The 21,876-nt window shown below is 37.8% G+C and overlaps 1 protein-coding gene across 2 annotated transcripts in view; it reads left to right on the top strand.

Moving 5' to 3' along the window:
• Positions 1–21,876, top strand: part of LOC150075072 (uncharacterized) — a 366,189-nt gene that overhangs the window by 168,401 nt on the left and 175,912 nt on the right. For both annotated transcript variants that reach the window (XM_090388223.1, XM_090388222.1), the window contains 2 exons: positions 4,069–4,182; positions 19,186–19,311. In XM_090388223.1, the coding sequence (XP_090244349.1) occupies positions 4,069–4,182; positions 19,186–19,311 (240 nt within the window). The remainder of the gene's footprint in view (positions 1–4,068; positions 4,183–19,185; positions 19,312–21,876) is intronic.

The following is a 21,876-nucleotide window of genomic DNA, read 5'->3' as shown; positions in this document are numbered from 1 at the left end:
TGCTTATTGAAAGATGAAATTTAACCATATTAAATACTGGTTCACCAACTTACCTCCACCTCCCAACAGGAACAGTCTCTTCAATAGATCTCTCTATCTGCTCTCCAATCCTTTTCCCTAGTATCCAGTGGACAGCTCTGGATGATCCACTCAACAGTGATCACTACCCTATAATATGTAAAATTGAAACGTCACACTGCATACCTTCAGAAACTCACACAAAATGGAAATTTTCCAAGGCAGACTGGGCAAAGTATACCGCTAACGTATCCTTCGACAATCAGATCATCAAATCTCATCCGATTGACACAGTTGCCGACCATATTACAAAACAGATTCTAGCAGCTGCATCCACTGCCATCCCACAGTCAAAGTCAAGCACTCGTAGAAACAGAAATTATTGGTGGAACGAGGACTGTAAGAATATAAAAAAGAAAAAAACCGTGCATGGAATTTATTCCGCAAACATCCTACCACCACTAACCTTATAAATTACAAGAAAATTAGAGCTAAAGCCCGTCATATTAGAAAGAAAGCAAAAAGAGACTCTTGGGTTCGATTCGCAACTACAATTAATAAAATACTGATTTAAGAATTATTTGGAGGAAAATAAGACAATTAAATGGTAAATTTCCCCCTTTGTCGTCCCCACTTTTCACCGTGAATGGACAGGAGCTATCTACTCCTGCAGAGATTGCAAATGCTCTAGGGACGGTATTTTCACAGTTGTCTGACTCTACGGCATATGATCCATCATTTCAAAAGATTAAAGCTTTAGCAGAAAAATCCCATCCGAAATTTAGAACTACATCTTCTTTCCAATACAATACACCACTTACTTTGGTAGAACTTCAAGAAGCTTTATCCACCGCTAAGAACAGTGCTGCTGGCCCGGATGGAATATACTACATAATGTTACAACATCTAGACAATAAATCATTATCTTCGCTACTGACCTTCTACAATCGCATATTTATGGAGCATTCCTTCCCCAGCTTCTGGCGTCATGCGTTTGTACTGGTGATACCCAAACCAGGGAAAGATCATTCTATTCCGAACAATTACAGACCCATTTCGCTCATAAGCTGCCTAAGTAAAACCATAGAAAAAATGATACACCATCGACTAACGTGGTATCTTGATTCCCAAAATATTATCTCTGATAATCAATTTGGTTTCCGAAAACACCGATCATCTCTAGATCTCATGATCAAAGCAGAAACAGACATCAGGAATGTGTTTATCCAAAACAAACATCTAGTAATGGTATGTCTAGACATAGAAAAGGCCTTTGACACCACTTGGCGGTTTGGTATCCTGAGAGATCTTCATTCCCTGGACCTGAGAGGACACTTACTGTATTTCATACAGAATTTCCTACAACACAGGACCTTTCAAGTCAGCTATCGGCAAGTACTTTCGCAAACATACATACAAGAAGAAGGAGTCCTGCAGGGCTCTGTACTCAGTGCAACCTTATTTGCAATTAGAATAAATCAGATGACAAAAAATATTCCAAAAGCTGTAAACTCTTACCTCTATGCTGATGATTTGACTGTCTCTTGCAGCTTGCAAAACATGAGCTTTATCGAAAGGCAGCTGCAAACATCTATAAATAACATTGAGCTATGGATGACACACAATGGTTACCGATTATCCTATCAGAAATCTAGTCATTCACTTTTGTAATAAACGAAAGATGCATCCAGATCCAGAGGTACAACTAACAAATCATCCCATCACAGTGGTGAATAGCATTCATCTCCTTGGTTTAATTTTTGATAATAAACTGAACTTCTTAGAATATATCACACATCTAAGGACTGCTTGCCAGAAAAAAATGAACTTATTAAGAATTATCTCTTCTACATCATGGGGTGCAGATCGTCACACCTTACTTCACTTGTACAGAGCCCTAATCAGATCTCGCCTTGATTATGGCACCCCGGTGTATGATTCTGCTAGGGAAAGCGTGCTAGCACGTCTTGCCCCTATTCAACATTCTGCCCTCAATTGCTGTAGGCGCTTATAGAACATCGCCAGTGCAAAGTCTTTATATCGAAGCCCACGAACCTCCGCTCAGCCTCAGGAGAAAGATGTTACTTCTGAACTATGCAGCCAAAATTCAAAGTCTGCCTTCTCACCCCAATTGGCCAATACTTAACAGTCCACAGTTCCCAATGTACTACAGAAATAAACCTAGAGCAGTTCGACCTGCTGGCATCAGATTACAGGAATTATCACAAACTTGGAATATACATCTGGACAAAATCCTCCATGATCTGAACAGTTCAGATCCTCCATGGTCTTTTATTAAAGCATCCTGTGACAGCTATTTCTTAAACTGGGGAAAACATTCGCTTGCAAATACTAATATGCAGCAACTGCATGCTGCTCACACACAAAATTACCCAAATTTTACGCAAGTATACACTGATGGATCAAAGTCTGGTAGTAAAGTCGGTGCTGCAGCTGTCTTTCCCTTTAACACTATCTCTGTTTCACTTCCCACCGAATGCGGCAGTTATACAGCTGAATTATGTGCTATCAAGCTTGCCTTAGAAAACATTCTCCAACTGTCCATTCAAAAAAGTGTAATATATAGTGACTCACAGAGTTCAATCTTAGCCTTGCAAAATTCCTCCTCAACAACGCATCCCTTAATAAAATCTATAAAATCCCAACTGATGCATATCCATGAACACCAGCAAGTTGTTATCTTTTGCTGGATCCCAGGTCACACTGGGATATCAGGGAATGAAAAAGCAGACTATGCAGCCAAACATTCATCCAACATAGCATCGCCAGATTACTATGTTCCATATATGGACTACAGATCCCATATAAGAAATATATGTAAGGAACAATGGACACTTCTATGGCAATCTCAACTGAATAACAAGCTCCGTGAAATAAAACCTGAACCACAGTTATGGGTTTCCAGTTTTTGTGTAAACAGAAAGGAAGAAGTGATCCTGGCTAGAGCCCGGATCGGGCACAGTCAGCTCACCCATATTTTTCTTCTTACAGGAAACGATCCTCCTCAGTGTATGCACTGCAACTCTGTTCTCACAATAAAGCACATACTCATTGAATGTACCTTATACACTGATGCCCGAAAAACTTCATTCAGTAATCTTCAACAACCTTTGACACTCCAACAGCTCATAGGTAAGGATGCAAATCTCCCGGAATTTTTCCGCTTCTTAAAACGAATAAATTTGTATAATTGTTTCTAATTGTTTTTACAGACACCGTGAAATCCTCATCTCGTTTATAGGCGCAATATGGCCTAAGTAGCCCTTGCGCCAGAAATAACCGTACCAATACCAATCTATCTGTCATTGTGGAAGTTGATAGCTTAAATAAATTCAAAGAAGAACTAGAGAAACTTTAGCATTAGCAACTAAAGCCATATTGCTCTGGGGATATGAGGTGGTCATTCCCTGACCTTTTTGCATCCTCCATATTTGATCACGGGCTCGAACCCCGGTCTAATCAAGAAGTGTGTGCTACACACTGCTGCTCCTGCCCACCTGGCTATGGAGGCGCCCATTTTTGAGAGAGAGAGAGAGAGAGAGAGAGAGACATGCTTTAATATTTCTTGGAAACCATGAACGTATTCCAGTATTCTAAGTATACCAGTATAACATTTCACTCCTTTCATGCTTCATTCTTTAACTAATGGCAGACCTTACTTCATAAACATAGCTTAAGAGCACCTGCACACGTGCTAAAACTTTTCTGTTCAGCGAAACAACTGTCCCATTTATGTGTAGATAGGAAATTGTTGCCACTTAAGGCTGATTTCTGCGTGTGTGTGTGTGTGTGTGTGTGCACGCCTGGCAGTGTTGCCCCTATCTATTGAATCTCATAGGTCTAATAATATTGATTCTTAACGTGCATTTTGGTTGTTTGTCATAGGTATAGATAATATTAAGGTGTGATTATATGGAAAGCATAAGAGATTATTAATACCAAAAATAGTAAGAAAATTTTTATTAATAACTCAGAGAGAGAGAGGATGAATGCCAAATATTTACATTCAGATTACAAAAACTCTTTCAGCATGGTAGTACAGAAGTGGTTCAGTGGTTCGTGCTTCATGAGATTTGCATTCTTCAGTTATCAACTGCTGACAACAGTAGAAGTCTGTTGCACTTTGCTGCAAAGTATGGTCAGGTAAGAATTGGATAAGTAAAATTATTTTTAACTGTACAACTTTTTACATAGTTTAAAAGTATAGCTTAAGTATTAACATAAGCACCCATGGTCTGTTAACTGGATGGATGGATGGTTGTGTTAGTGACCCTTCTGTTTCTAAATATAGTCAAACTCCCTTCTCTAACAAAGTGCATAAATCACCTAAAAAATTTGTTATAGAGAAACTTGCTGTTTCTTTATAACAAAATAGACAAACGCCTGCATAGCTAAAACTGAGACAGACTCATCAAAAAGATTCACAATCAGGTGGAATTATCCGGAATTATCCAAAATTATGCATATAGTATACTGTTCATTATTTTTGAGATAGACTTTGAATGAATTTTAAAAACACAGGACACCATGATAACACAGTATCTCAGTAGGAGTGAAAAACTTCACAAGCGGGAACACTAAGTAACCCCCTGTGCCAGTGATGATAGTATTGTTATTATTTATCTGTCTCCTCAGTTAAAATCATTTTTATTAAGAAATAAAAACAGTTTTGAAAATTATTCTAAAAACAATGCTTTCACTGTTACTCTTACTAAAATGTAAAATGATACTGTTGGAATACTGAAATCTACACTGATATCATTTAAATAGATAAATGACTGTATTTTAATTACAATATGTAATTTTTTTTTATCAGTTTATAAGTAGGTGTGCCTACTCGTGGGTAGGAATGATCTTACTGTATCCCAAGACTTTTTTTTGTTTTGTTTTATTTTCGATTATAGCTGTAATGGTGAATCCTATCTGTTAATGCTTAATTAAACATTAATCACAGATTTGGCACCATTCAAAATCTGATCATTTCAAATATCAGATTTCACTTCTAATGTAATACTTTCAAATATCAGATTTCACTTCTAATGTAATACTTTCAAATATCTTTTCACTGTTATTCACTTAGAGCATAACAGACAATGAGACTGTCCTAAATATAGATGCATACTGAGTGGTGAGCTATAGTTAGCTTGCGAGAGCCCATTGTTATTTTTTTTTGAAAATTTGCGAGCCCATTATTGAGAAGATCATTTATTTTACAAATGAAATCCTGAATGCAATTATTGAGTATCCAGAGCCGAAACTACAGTGGGGCGAGTGGGGTCCCATTCCCAGCATTTTAATGGTGCAATCAATCGGTTATGTATTTTAAAATCGCTTAATTTTTGATTTATACAGTCGGACCTCTGTTTAACCAACTTCTTTATACCGAAATTTTTAAAATTCCCCTTGGTAATTACATTTAAAATACAGTAGTTTCCATAGAATGAAAATAATTTCCATGTAACGAACAGATTAAGAGAGACAACTTTGTATGCATTGTTCTCACCTCTGGCCTTTAGGTAATTAGAAAGCACGAATTAAGGGTGAAAGGGATTACTGTTCCACAACGTTAATGGTGTGTCTGTAAAACTTATGCAGCCATATTCCGAGAAGTCATGCTAGTCAATATGCTTTCTATAGCCAGTCAGAGGATTAAGAAGATTCCGACCATGGATAATAGCCTCTGGTCAACCTGTGTTGTGGTTCCCCTTTACTCCGACAAACGGGCGTATGTTTTTCGGAGAAGTGAGCGATTCATGCCTTCCAGTAAATTTCTCCTGTCTATGTTTACATGGTCACAGTAGCTGAATATCTGAGTGATTCCTATATTTTGCACAGTATTCAAAGAACTAGTGAACTCAATTCCCCCCCTAGCAACGTAGGGGAGGAATTGAGCCAACTAAGATATTATATAAACTTTACAAAGATGAAATGTTGGCAGATTTTGAAACTTTGTCGAGCCTTTCGCTGTGTAGAAAATGTTCTAAAATATAATGGCATACAGGCAATAATTAAAAAAAAAAAAAAAAAAAAACTGTATTACCAATCTCCAAAAAACTAGTGCGAATTAAGGATGATTGCTAAAGAACTTGATGTGGAAACTACAAAGATTAGTCGTGTGTTCGGGCTACGAAGAGCAGCTTGTGAATGGTAATTGCAGGTTAAGGGAATTATCCGGCATTGTGCAAACATTTTGAATCAGAAGTTAAATATTCAGGATTGTTAAAGCGACTTTTAAATCTGGAATTGCTTAACCATTTAGCACTAATGATTGACATCCTGCAGGAGCTCTCTTACATTTCAGAAGCTTTACAGATTCACTATGGCAAAAGCAGATAAATTAATTATTCAAACTATCACTGCTGTTTGCTAATTTAAAAAATTCTGAAGGAAAATATGAAGCTAAAATTGAGAGCATGTTGAAGCAGAAAGAATTTGAAGGAATCAAAATTGAAAGTAAGAACAGTAAAATTACCTTGTGACAAGTTATTAAATGCATTGTTTTATCCTTAAAGGATAAGTTATTAATGCAACGGGGTGATTTTAAATTAAATAAAGAAAATAATCATACCATTGAAAGAAATTTTAAACATATTCTACTGGAAATTGTGGAATTTAAAAGAACTTTCGTCTCGGTCGCAAGACTGTGAAAACCAAATAAGAAATTTGTTTTCTGATAAAATATGAAATAAAAATTAATGATTTCAGAGATTTTGTCGAAGACAGTTTACCTTTAAAATCGAGTGAAATTCCCTTTACAATTAAGAAAGCCAGAAATATCTTTGAAACCACTGCGATTAGCAGAGCCGAAACTGAGTGAGCTTTCCGCGTAATGAATAATATCGTGTGAATGAATGAATAATGTTGAAAATTAAACACGTTGCAGATTATGATGACCATACATCTAAATCATTGCTTCAATTTGATCTGGATCGTTATGAATATTAATAAAGAAGTAAATTTCATATGGCAATTTTTAGAAGAAAATTTTCTTGAATATTTGTGCAATATTTTTTTCATGTAATCTGTGATTTTTGCGTACCATTTCTAGAACAGTTTGTTTTTTATGTAATATTTGTTTTTATATTCTAGAATGTTTTGTGATAATTCATTTTGTAATATGGGAAATATTTTTGTTATTTTTTATTCGCAATATTAAAATTTTATCATGAAAAAAAAATGTATCCATTATATTTCCCTAGTTGTAAAAAAAAAAAAAGAATAAAAAAGTTGCACGTCTGCCTAGCATGCGCGGTAGATGGTTTTATGTGAAACATCCTTCGCGTCACTATATGACTTCACACGGTTGTGATGTCATAATATTCAAAAATTCCAAAAAGTTAGAACTCGGGATATCGTACTGTGTCACGCGTGCTAATCTAATTATACTACTAGTGAGTGTCCCACACAGACTAGTGGTCTGAGCATGGGAAGCACCTCTGGCAGATGCCGTGGGTGATGTCACTTCCGTGACCGATCAGATTTACTTGGTACTCCCCCCCCCCCCAAAAAGGATATTTCACATCAAAAAGTTGGCAAAAGTGCAAGCCCATTGTTAAAATATTCACAGCTCACCACTGAGCATACTGCATGGTAAAAAAAAAAGCATTTGTAAGCTCTCATTTATTTGGTAAAGAAAAAAAATAAAAAACATAACACACTGCACGTAATCAGTAAGCTATAATCATGACTGAGCAGATAAAGTGTTTTTGGGTCAAATGGCTCCAGGGGTTTCCCCCATCTCTGCATAGTATACATTGTTGTGTGATACAGTATACTGTAAAGGCCAGAGATTTAAAAGTGTATGGATATTGTGATGTGTAATGTTTTGTACCATTGTTCATCTGGCCTTTTAGCAGTTGGGTCCCTAATGGGACCCACCATTGCCCACACTTGGCCTCGTGGAGGCAGACCAGGTATGCCCAGTATAGTTATATTTACTCTGGCAGGCCCTGCCACCTAATTTCCTGATATTTCAGTGGCTAGGATCTAAAAAAAATTATAAAAAGTTACTATATTTTACACTGAAAGGGGGTAGGCCAAATGGTAATAGGGTTGTTGCATGGTTGACTAAAGTTTTTGAGTGTGGGTTTGGAAAATTTTGGTTTCATTAGACGCAGTCGCAAAGTTAGGGGGAGGGTGGGAAGAAGTGGTTTGCTTGGACTTACATTTGTGCTCGTCTTTCAGCAGCGACTGTCAGTATTAGACGTTTGCGAAGGCCTGAGAGTTGACTTCTCCCAGGTCCAGGGCCAGGAATTTGTCTACGATCATATTCCAGAGCAGTGGCCCTAGAACTGAATCCTGGGAGCAGCCCCTGTAGAGTATCTGCCCCCAGGGTTCAGTTCTAGTCAACTTATTATATCTGGTCAACTTATTATATGGTGCTATTATCTGGATTTCTCTGTTGGTTAAGTAGGATTCCATAACTTTGTACAAATTCATAGATGTGTTTGCCCTTCTCAGTCTAGCTAGGACGCTCAGCCACCAATGGTGCCGAATGCCTCAGTGAAATTGACTGAGATGGCAAGGAAATATTTTTTGTCACACCCCGCAGCCGCCCTCAAAAGGCCACTAAGGACTTCGATGGTCGAAGTTCCTTGCTTGAATCCGTATTGTGTTAGCATGCTTAGTCCAGCTGTTTCGTAGTGGTGAGTTATTCTTTTACCTATCAGCATTTCGAATAGCTTACTTGCCACTGGGAGCAGGGCAATTGGCCAATAAGAGTCCGGTTGTTCTGGAGGCTTTGAAGGATTCTTGGGTATGAGCTTCACAGTTGCAAGTTTCTAGTTGGCTGGGTAAGTTCCTGTTTTTAGGCATGCATTGTATAATCTAAGGAGCAGTTCCAGGGTGGTGTCTACTACCTTTTTTATAATTTTTGGCTCCAGAAGATCTGGGCCGGGACATTTTCTATTTCTTATGAGAGCAGCAGCGGCATGCAGTTCCTCCATGGCAAAGGGCTGTTCTATTTGCAGTGTTTTGTATGCTTCATTTTCAACTAGATCTATCATGTTTCATTTTCAACTAGATCTATCATATACAGATATATACAGTTATACCCAGATATTTAATAAATATCTGGGTATAACTGTATATATCTGTATTTGAAACTATGGAACCCAGTACTCCAGGCCCATTTGTCACTATTAGATCTATCATGTTTCATTTTCAACTAGATCTATCAACATAATCAACTAGATCTTCTTCAAACAGGCCTCTGAGGTTGGGTATATTCATACTGTAGTTTTTAGTGTTTTGCACCAACCTTGCGTAGAAATAAAAATAAAAATAAAAACACCAAGGAAACAGAACTTTTGATAACTGTGTTTTTAATAAATTACAAATCCTCCATAGCTAATTTAGCTATGGAGGAGCTCGAGGCCAGAATATTTAATGCTAGTATTCTCCCTATGCGCCCCTGGAAAAGGTATGTGGATGATACGTTTTCAATTATTCGGAAGGGGAGTGAAGATCAGGTGTTGAACATCTTAAATGACTTCTCCCCATTCATACAATTTACATCGGAGGTGGAAGAAGGAGGGGTTTTGCCGTTCCTAGATGTGTTGGTCTGTAGGGAAGATCGACAGCTAAAGACTAGGGTATATAGGAAGTCCATGTGTAAAGGGCAGTATTCGCATTACAGCTCAGCTCAGACCAACCATCATAGGAACAGTGTGATAAGAACTTTAGTTGATAGAGCAAAATCACATTGCAGTACCTCCGATGATAGAAAGTTAGAGTATGAACGGGTCACGACGGATCTTGCAAAATGTGGTTACCCCCAGAGGATTATAGAGAAATATGTTAAAGGAAATCAGAGGAGAGGCGAGCCTTTTACACCAATAGCCACTGCATACATTCCCTACTATCCGGGTTTGACTGATCATATAGCTAGAATACTAAGAAAGTACCAGACACGTTGTGTGCAGCTTCCAGGGCGGAGGCTGCACACAATCGTGTCTCAGGTTAAAGACCCCATTCAAAAAGAGAACACAAGTGGGGTCGTATATAGCATTAGATGCCCGGATTGTGGGGAATGTTATGTAGGGGAAACAAAACGCCGTCTTAAAGATCGTCTGGGGGAACACACTAAGGCAATAAGAAATGCGGAATATGGCAAGTCCGCCGTGGCCGAGCATTTTTGGGAGAAGCAACACCAGATCTCCCCGGACGATGCTATCATCACCGATCGGGCGCATAAGTTCTGGGACCGTAAGTGGCTCGAGAGTTTGCGGATTTGTTCTACAATTAACATTAATAGAGATAGAGGTACGCGGATTCATCCCATCTTTGAGACCACTATCCTCAGAAGGGATGAACGGTTCCGTATGACTTCCGCTCGAGCCACTTCCGGTTCCACAACGCAAGAGAACGGAACACGTGTGAATGAAAACACGTGAGGAGTACCATTAACCTGCTGATATTTAAAGATGTACTGCAGAACAAGAAAACACCGCTGAAGAAGAAGGCTGGAGCCTTTGAAAGCTACGGTTTTTATCGCTTTTAATCTAGTATATTTTAATGCATTTTATTGATTGTAATGTAGCAGATTTTAATAATTCATATGTATAGTTTATTGTAAAGTTAAATTTATTGTAAATACAGGTTATTGTAATTTATTATAAACACAGTTATCAAAAGTTCTGTTTCCTTGGTGTTTTTATTTTTATTTTTATTTCTACGCAAGGTTGGTGCAAAACACTAAAAACTACAGTATTAATCAACTAGATCTATCATGAACCAGCTAGGACAGCTGGTTCATGATAGATCTAGTTGATTATGTTATTGATAGACTGTTCCCAGGTGGTGGTGGCTAGTGTGCCCTGCGGGGTTCGAGTTGCATTTATGATTTCTCCTCTGGGGAGTTTGCCAGTAACAACTTTGTAGACTTATGTGTTGACCAGGTGCTCCCAGGCCTTCTGCTTCCTTTTGCATATCAGGTCTGTGTAGCTGTTTCTAACAATATTGTATCTTTCCCTTAACAGTCTTACTTTCGGCTCCGGCCAGATACGTCTCGCCCTTTGAAACCCTTTTCTTGCCTTTATGACCTGCTTTCTTAATGTTTGAATTTCTCGGGTGCACCAGGGGACTGCGCCCGGGGTTGTTTCTCTAGTGCTTGTGATAATTTTTGTGACCCTCTTCTGGATCTCATTTGGGTCAAGTCGTTGGTCAGCCTCCATCCAATGACCCGCCGCCTGGCGCAGCAGCTCTCAGTCAGCCTTGTTAACTGCAAAATGGTTCATCATGTGTTTGACTACTGGAGTTCTGCTAATTGTCCGGTTGATTTGGTAGGTAAGCACTCTGTGGTGGCATCATCCAGGAGTCTTGGACTGCCCAGTCCACGTCTGGCCACATTTGTTGCCAAGGAGACATCTATTGTGGCCTCCCACATAATGTTACAGAAGGTCGGTAAGTGGCATGGTTGATTTAATACTACTGTAGGAGAATTTATCAGGAACTCATCGAGTCCCCACCCAAGCAGGTAGTGTGGAAGTACAGGGCTACTTGTGTTTGTTTGTTTGAATTTGCATGATACAGGGGACTCCCACTTTACGATATTAATCCACTCCATCCAGATATACCATTGTAACATGAAAATATCATAATGTGAACCCAATAACACATTGTTTTTTTTTCCAAGACCTCGGAAGGTGGAATTTACTTCTTACTGTGCTCTTTAGGGACGATGTTATATTGGTTTACACAATGTTGTACTTACACAAATTCAGTACAGTATTTTTTTGCTAATTAGCACAACGCAAAAAATCACTTCAACTAAAGGACGCAAAAACAAATCATGTGGCCAACACGTTTACAAACACTGCTATTGGCTGAGAGGAAGGATCACGTGTTCCAGTCGGAGACAATCGTAAGCCCATTATAAAATGAAATTAATAGACGCCAGTTAACATGACCACTGGTTAGTAGAATCAGCCTCTTTATAGAATCAGCCTGATAACTCTAAATTTTTATACCCCAAAATCTGTTAGAGCAATTCAAGAGAAATTGAGGTACTATTGCTATCCTTACTCCTCTTCTCAGTTTTTCTTACTCCCTTTTTTTCCTCTTCGCCTTAAATCGACAAAAGCCTTTCCTTTCACTACATAATTATTTTTCACTAGTAAATAAACTTATAAGAAAATTATTAGTTGGCACCCACTTTCATTATTTTTGATTCACTGATATCTGCTGGGCTAGTTGTTATTCTGCCAGTTTCCTACTAAATTTAACATAAATTGCATATGTAAGTTTAGAGTATTTGAATCTATAATTTTAGAAATTTGAACCTTGGCAAACAGAAACAGATAGCCTTAGCCAATTAATGTTAGGATGCATTGAGTGGTGCTAGATCTCGAAAGCATACTATTCCCTTCAATGTATCCTTATCAGTAATTAGCTTCATCATTATTTTTATATTATTTTATTGTATTTTATTATAAATTATGTGTTTAATAAAAGGATATAACAAAAGTCCAACTTAGGTTAACTAAATACTTGGCCTTATGGCTCTATAGGTATATACGACTTTTACTCGGAATACCTAAATTTCATTTGTCATTTGATTCCATGGGTATATGGTTCAATTAATACTTTAAAATAAGTTTTACAGACTGATGTAATGTTTAATCAATATCTTGATGGCATTAATCTGATCTGACACTTTTTCTAATTCTCTATTTTTTTACATTTTATTACTAATTTTGTATATGTTTATATATTTATATATATATAAAGTGTCTGTTGTTTATTCATTAATATGATGTAAAATATTAACAATATCATATACTGTTTGCATAATTGCAATGTATTGCATGTGTTCTCATAAAATTTTTATGTTTTTAGTGGCCGCTTTGATTACATGAAAAACATTTTTTCCTGAGAAACAGTTTTTTAAATACAATTGGTATGTTGGGATTTTGGCCGTCGGGATATTTTGGGTGGCACTGATCATTGACAAGCCCGAATGAGCTATTCTTGCAACCTGTCTGCACTGCTCAGAAAACTTCATATCTGACTGCGCAATTACTCCTAGGTCTTTTTTATTCTCCACTACCCTGAGTGTAGTACAGCACAGTTGGTACATTAGCATTAGCATTAGCATTAGTAGAGGCATATGATGCAAGAAAGCAAGCTTATTCAGCATCAGCCAAAAAAAAAAAAAAAAACCCACTCCCATTTCACCCCTCTGTTCGTTCGAAATACCTGTCCAGTTGAGCTTTAAATTTGTTTAGGCTATCAACTTCAACAACAAGTGATGGAAGTCGGTTCCACCAACCAACCACCCGCTGGCCAAAGGCAAATTTCCGCACATCTATCCGACATCCGTCCTTCCTCAATTTGTATTTATGCCCTCTGAGGTGATTATTCTGAGCAAGATGAAGAATCCCATTGGCATTGAGCATGCTCAAACCATTCAAAGCCTTATACACCTCTATCAGATCACCCCGCCGGTGCCTAGTCTCCAGACTCTGCAATTTGCAAAACTTAAGCCTTTCTTCGTAAGAGCAACCCTTTGTTCCATTTACTAATCTTGTTGCCCTTCTCTGTACCCGTTCCAGCAGCTCTACATCCTTCTTGAAATGAGGCCTCCAGACCTGTATACAGTACTCAAGATGTGGCCTAACCATTGCCTTATATAAGGGAATAATCACCTCCTTATCCCTGCTAGAAAAATTCCTGTATATCATTGACAAAACACCATGAGCTACTCTTGCAGCTCGTCTGCACTGCTCAGAGAACTTCATATCTGCCTGCACAATTACCCCCAGGTCCTTTTCATTCTCCACCACTGTCAGTGTAGTACCGCAGAGTTGATACGTTGCTCTGGGGTTACTGTTTCCCATATGTAGTACTTTACATTTGTCAATGTTAAACTTCATTTGCCACCTCTCAGCCCATCTGTTCAACCTTTCCAGATCCTGTTGCAGCAGCATAGCGTCAGTAGTGTCCTTAACGACCCTGCCAACCTTTGTATCATCTGCAAACTTGGACATTAAACTTGATATCCCATCATCAATATCATTCATAAACACCGAAAACAACAACGGACCCAACACTGAACCTTGAGGAACTCCACTAATAACATTAGTCCACGTTGAGCAGTGTCCATTGATTACCACTCTCTGTCTTCTGCCACTCAGCCATCCCCTTATCCATAGCAGCAATTTGCCTCCGATGCCACACTGCTCCAATTTGTGCAGCAGTCTTCCATGTGCAACAGTATCGAAAGCCTTTCTAAGATCCAAATATATAATATCAATGTTATTCCCTGCATCCAGTTCTTTTGTGACTACATCATAGTATCCAATCAAATTGGTCAGGCAAGACCTGCCCTTAACAAAACCATGCTGCGCTGAGCTATAACGGAATTCTTGTCTAGATGATCCTGCAGTGCTTCTTTAACCAGTGCCTCCATTAATTTACCTGGAACAGAAGTTAAACTAACAGGTCTATAATTACTTGTGTCAGCCTTTGATCCTCCTTTGTGAATTGGGGTTACATTTGCACATCTCCAGTCTATGGGTACCTCCTCTGAGTCCAAAGAAGCTCTCATAATTATGGCTAGGGGTTTGCATACTTCCTTTGCTGCCTCCTTTAATATAACTGGATAGATCCCATCCACCCCAGGTGCCTTTTTTATGTTTATCCTCAACAATCTCTCCTCCACTTTCCTCTCAGTTATTACAAAATCATCCAGCTCATTGCCAATGTTTACTTTACCTACATCATTCTCCTTCCTGAATAACTCCTCATGCGTGAATGTAGATGCAAAATACTCGTTTAGATTGTTAGCCACCTGAGCAGGATCCTCAACTGTTGAACCATCAATATCCAGTGGACCAATCTGATTCATCCCTTTCCTTCTCAAGTTCAAGTATGTAAAGAACTCTTTTCTGTTTTTCTTTGCATCCTTTGCCAAGGATTTTTCGTAGTCTGCCTTTGCCTGCCTAATCTCCTTTGTGACTTGGTTACAGACCAACTTATATCTATCATAAGGCTTCCATGTCACCCATTAATTTGTATGTATCCCATGCATTTTTCTTCTCTGCCACATGTCTCATTAGTTCATCTGACAACCATTTAGGCCTAAACCTTGAACAATATTTCTTAGTTGGTATGTAAAGCCTGGTAGCCTCCAAGATTAGTTCCTTGAATGCTTCCCATTTTGAGTTTGCTGTTGGTAACATCATCAGTTGGTCCCACTGTACAGAATTTAAATACTGTCTCAGACCATCATAGTCTCCTTTACGAAAACAAAAACCCTTCCCTTTACCTCTGATGGTAGTTACCTCCTTGAGTAAATCCCACTTCAACACACTGTGATCACTGCCACCTAGTGGTTCATTTATCTGCAGGTTCTTAATGCATGAAGAATCACTACTGATAATCAGATCAAGAGTATTGCTCCCTCTTGTTGCCTCACGAACATGCTGATGTAGAAAACAATCATCCAATAAATCCACAAAAGCCTTGCTAGTGTGCGAGTGACCAACCCACAAATTCCAGTCAATATCTGGGAAATTAAAATCCCCCATTATAAGACTCTCTGATTTACTGGCCCATTCTATTTCCCTGTACAATATCTTATTATACTCATCAGAGTCATTAGGCCTATAGCACACTCCTACTCTCAATTTTGATTTCCCTATGCTTATGTCACACCAGACTGACTCGACACTGCCCTGTCCATCGATGTCGACTGGCTTCACTTCCTTGGACTTTATGTGTTTCTTAATTAATAGCATAACCCCTCCTCCCCTCCTGTCCTGTCTATCCTTTCTATACACATTGTATTCCCCAAATTCCAGTTCCGCATTACTTATATCTGTGTGACACCACGTCTCTGATATCCCAACAATATCTGCCTTTGATGTTTTGAGCAATACCTCAAATTCATCAAATTTATTTACCAAACTCCTAGCATTGGTGTACACGCAGGTATACATGCACCTGTTTCTATTCTTAGCTACCCTAACACAACCCATGTGTTTACTTGTACCGCAATGACTACCAGCAGTCTCTGAAATATCCTGCATCTTGTTTTTCAGACGTCTGCTCATTTCAATAGAAGCAGTGCAAGAATCACTTCCACCTCTGCCAGTGGCTACTGTTAATCTATTAGTCCTTGTACCCCCCCCCAACTAGCAGTTTTCCGACCCACCTAACACTGCCTCGACAGCATCAGCTCTATTACTCTGGGGTTACTGCTACCCACACGCAGTACTTTGCATCTGTCAATGTTAAACTTCAGTTGTCACTTCTCAGCTCATGTGCTTAAATTTTCTACATCCTATTGCAGTAGCACGGTTCTTAATTCACACTCTCATTGCTGTCATTAACAACCCTGCCAACTAGGGCTTACAATACCGGTGAAAATCTTAATACCAATATTTCGGTATTTTTAATTTATGAAACTGGGATACTGGTATTAATACCTGTATCCCAGTTTCATAAATGGTATTAATACTGGTATCCCAGTTTGGAATACCGGTATTCCAAAAAAACCCGTTTTTCTCAATAAAGTTTGATGACAGTTAGGTGCAATAAAGTAAGAAAAAAAACAAGTACTGTAATTTCAAGTTTTAAATAAACATTTATTGAAATAATAAATATTCTGAAAAAAATCATTAAAAATACAATTATTCTAAAAACAAAAAAATACATATTGTCACTGCAAAGTTTAGTTATGTTTAAGCATCCACACTACCTGTCCGAATAAAGTGAGCTCTTAAGAAACATAAGCAATCAATAGTATGCGCGTTTAAAATGGATCTAATTTTGGTACATATTTGATTAGCGGCGGAAAATGCCCTTTCGGATTCTATTCTGGTACTATTGTACCGTGATAATCGTAGACAATCTCAGTCCATAGGCTTTGAACTTTTTTAGCAAAAATATTTAAAAGTATTTTATTAATTTCCGACTCAAGTTCATCTTTTAAAATCTTATTGGAGTTGGGCAATATCTTATTTTGGAAAGAATTTGCGGAACACTGATGTTCTGTTCCATATTGATCTTCCATGGTTGAATTATGTTCATCATTTTCTGAAGGAGAGAGACGTTTTATTAAGTGAAGTATAATTTTCACTGTAGTATCTTTCCTGAGTCTGGGAGAGAGAGCAAAGAGTGGGGCTAAGGAATAAAGAGAGCAAAGAGTGCAGTTAAGGAATTCTTCACATATATAAATGCAAAGAAGAGAAAGACAAATCAGATCGGATGCATATGTAATTGCGTGGGATACTATTAGATACCCCAACTTATGTTGCAGATGAACTCGACAGTTACTTTGCATCGATATTTACAGAAGAAAAACCCTTCACGTCAAATAGAAATTATGGGAGTGAAGTTGAAAAAAAATGTAATTAATGATGTTGAAATTTCGCATGTTGATTTAATGAGAAAACCTTCGCACCCACAGGCGAGTAAGGCCCCTGTGGTTGATGACATATACCCTATAATCTTAAAGGAGGCGGCAAGTGAGTGAATTGAACCATTAAGGCTAGTTATGAGAGCATTACTGGACTTGGGAGAGATTCCGTTGGATTGGTGTAAATTGGAACATAAAGGCAGTTCTAGGAGTGTAACGGGAAATTACTGACTGGCCAGTCTTAGAAAATCATGGAGACTGACGACTGGCCAGTCTCCATGATTTTCCCTTCAGTAGTAGGGAAAATCATGGAAGCAATGATAAAGGGTGGAATTCAGGATCATTTAGATGGAAATGGAATTCTGTAGGATATTTTCCCTTTACAGCATGGTTTTGTAAAGGGAAAATAATGTTTAACAAATGTGGTTAGCCATTTTGACAGGTCACTCGTGAGCTGGATTTAGAGAATAATTTTGACATTGTTTATTTAGATATCAGCAAAGCATTTGGCTTAGTCCCACATGAGCGGTTACTTTATAAGTTGGAACAGGTGAATCATAGGGAAAATCCTTAAATGGATAGCATGATGGCAGGGGGTTGTGATAAATGGTTATTCCTCAGATTGGGTTAATAGCGTCTCCGTGGGCAGGAGCGGCAGTGCGTAGCACATGCTTCTTGATTAGACCGGGGTTCGAGCCTGTGACCACCAAATACAGGGGATGCAGAAAGGTCAGGGAATGACCACTGCATATCCCTGGAGCAATATGGCTTAGTTGCTAATGCTCCTAAAAACCAAATAACAACAACAATAACAATTGGGTAAGAAGCGGGATTCCCCAAGGATCATTATTCGGACCACTGTTGTTTTTGATTATCTTAAATGATATCTATGAAGGGATATAGGGTGTAATGTCTAAACTTGCAGATGATGTAAAGATCAGTAGAGTAGTTAATGACCGCTGCCAAGCAGAGCTTCTTCAGAGTGACCTAGATAGACTTCTGGGATGGTCAGAAAAGTGGCAGCTATATGCTTTAATTCAGCAAAATGCAAGGTCTTACACCTGGGGAACAGCAACCCCAAAATAACTTATACACTTGGTGGAGTTGAACTAAAGTCAGTAGTGGAGGAATGGGACTTGGGAGTTACAATATGGTCAGACATGAAGTTGTCCGAGAATTGTGGACAGGTTGCAGTGTTCCATGGTGTCCTATCAATGATTTATTGAACATTTGCTAGTAGAGATAATCACGTCATAATCATATAAAGGTTATTTTATAAACTTTATGTGATAAAATCATAAACTATTTTTTTTAAAAATTAGTACCGAAAAACCGGTATTTTTGTATCAATACCAAGTATTTGAATACGGGAAAAAAATATCCGGGCATCTCAGTATCGTAAGCCGTGCTGCCAACCTTTTTATCATATGCAAACTTGGACATGAAGCCTAATATACCTTTATCAATATCATTGATAAATACAGAAAATAACAATGGGCCCAACATGGGACCCCTGGGGAACTACACTAATAACATTAGTCCATGTAGAGCAGTGTCCATCGATTACCACTCTCTGTCTTCTCCCACTCAACCATTCTTTTATCCATTGTATTATCAACTTGCCTTTAATGCCATACTGTTCCAACTTGTACAGTAGTCTTCCATGTTTATTAGGCTTTGTCAAAAACACTAAAATACAAAACTTAATATGTCTGATCAGTAATGCCAGGAATATTTTAAAAGAAAATAAATAAGATTCATTTTCGGAACTCTGTGTTCTTTAGGAAAGTCTGCTCCACTGGCTGGCTGATCATATGCAAGCATCAGAGATGAGTGTAAATCTCCAAGATGCAGAGGGAAATACTGCCCTTCACCTTGCTGCTAAATATGGGCACATATCTTGTGTAAAGGTAAGTTTTGAATTTATTTCTTAGAGTCATATTGAATCCGGTAGCATTTGTGTCTGCCTTCTCTCCCCTGATTGTAACAAAAATAATTTCAGTTCACCCGATAGATATTTATTTTTTATTTCCATAAAAGGTTTTTTTTGTGTTTTTGAATTCTGCCTGGAGTATACCAACTTATGCCCTTTTACTAATGTATTGCAATACTGTTGTAATGTAATTTTTAATTTTTTAATGAAAAATTTGACTATTCTGAAATGTGTTATTTTTAGTGAAACAAAAACTTTTATTAATTCTGCTAAAAATATGCATTATAGGCATAAAATATAAATACGAAAGTATTAATCTCTTTCATTTTTAAGTTGCTACAATGTTAAGCTCATGAAATTTTACAATTGTACATACACATATATTTCTGCTTATATATTATTGTGTACAAAGATGTTTCAATTAAAAGGTATTATTTCCTATCTAACTTATTTTTAGGTTAGGCTATTTATCGCCTGGCCTTTTTTTTGATATTTGGGCTAAGTATTACTATTTTGATTTTATAATTTTTAAATTAAAATTTTGCATGACCAACTGTGTTATTTTTTTGATGGAAATTTTATTTGAGAATTTATTTGAAAAACTAATTTTATTTGAAATAAAAAAAAAAAAAAAAACAACAACAGCAACAATGGTTTTAGTGTAAAGAGATGTGATAGCTGCACACTTAGCCATAGCTAAGTGTACGTATGTACTGAGGGGCAAATATCACGTACAATCAGTGTTTTTAAATACCTGAAAGGGGGTGTCTACATGACTCTTCCTTAATGAATTGAATGATACTACGCTATAATATCACCTGGTAGATTAAGTAATTTATTATTGAAATGATACAATTTAATAATTTAAAGGATTGTGCCACCTCAATGACAAAAACACTTAAAAAATGTATTTCTTTGCTTTGGGAACTGACGATTCTCACCTTCAGGCCTATTGATACAAGTTTTTAATTTAATAATAGTATATGCATTGATTGAATTAAGTTAGAGAATAATTCATTATTGATAGTATAATATATTGTAATTACATCTACAATATTATAATATACATCACACACACACACACACACACACACACACACACACACACACACACACACACACACACACACACACACACACACAGTCTTTCAAAAATGATGGTCAATAATTTAAAGGTGAAAAGTGCAAACTAAAATAAGCAATAAAGTCCCAGTGAACATCGGAGCACAAATGAACCATTTTTGAGATAATGCACATTTTCTGTTAAGTTCCGCCACTGACCGAGCACTAGTTTAGCAAAAAACTGTGAATCCTTTGCTAAGGGTGGTTTTATTAAACATAAATAATACATTTTTAATTTTTGGTTTCAACACCACAGGATATTTCAGATGTCACATGTTACAGGATGTTCTTTCTAACACCTTTTCCTCAACATCAGGTGTTATGCTTCTGGGCCTACCTGCTTGTACTCCATGTGCGAAGCCCCCATGTTCTCTAAGGCGTTGATGTACCCTGGTGAATGTGCGCCTGTTGGGCTGCCTTTGGCGGGAAAATGCTTCTTGGTACAAATGTGCAGCCTCGAGTGCACTGCTGTTGGCTTTACCATACATAAAGTGCATGCCCACATATTGTTCGTTGCTTTAACCTCTTTCCACGTTGACTATTCTTTGACAAGTACTAGTATGCCTGCTACGTCTCAGAGCATTGAGAGAGGGGGGGAAAGGGAGAGAATGAGCATAACCTAACCTAAACAAACAGGTCGGTGGATCCCAACTACAAATGTGCAATATCTCAAAAACGATTTGCTTAAGGACCGATGTTTACTAGGCTTTTTTTGCATATTGAAGTCTGCATAGTTCACCTTTAAATTATTGACCATCACTTTTGAAACACCCTGTATACAACTGCCATTTAATAATTACACTTGCTTATTATTTAATTAATTCATTAATTGATAATTAAATATGTTTATGAAAAATCCCTAGAGTTACTCTCTAAATTAGGTTGCAAGCGCTTACTTGTTAATGTGATACTGGAGTGAAATTACCTGATGCAGTTCTGGAGGACTGAGGAAGAGCTAGGAGTGAGTGAGTGAGTGTTTATATAGGTTGGGGTGACTAAGATGTAGCCAGTGGGAGGTTGTCACGTGGCTTAACCTGGTGGATTTTGGGACTTTCCAAGGTTGAGGAAAGGGAGAGGGGGAGGAGTCAGAGGGAGGAACAGTTTGAGAGTATAGGCAGTTCTCACTTTAAGAGTTCCCGGGTTTACGAGTTTCCCGGTTAACGAGTTTTTTTTTTTTTTTTTTGAAGTATCAACAAAATCAAAAATATGAACATTAATTGCAAAAAATGAATGATAAACATTCATAAATACCGCATTTCAAACCACGCGTGTAGCTATACAATACAGTGTACCCCGCTTTACGATATTAATCTGTTACCATCGTATTGCGAAAATATTGTAATGGGAACCCAATAACACATTGTTTTTTGGTAATTCATTCCACGACCTTGGAAGTACAAATTTTCACTATATAACTCCC

This window comes from Mastigoproctus giganteus, chromosome 14 (genome assembly GCF_048544385.1).
Source record: "Mastigoproctus giganteus isolate SK-2022 chromosome 14, ASM4854438v1, whole genome shotgun sequence".
Lineage (NCBI taxonomy): Eukaryota > Metazoa > Arthropoda > Arachnida > Uropygi > Thelyphonidae > Mastigoproctus > Mastigoproctus giganteus.
Note: the sequence above shows the minus strand (reverse complement) of the source record. Positions and strands in the feature narration are given on the sequence as shown.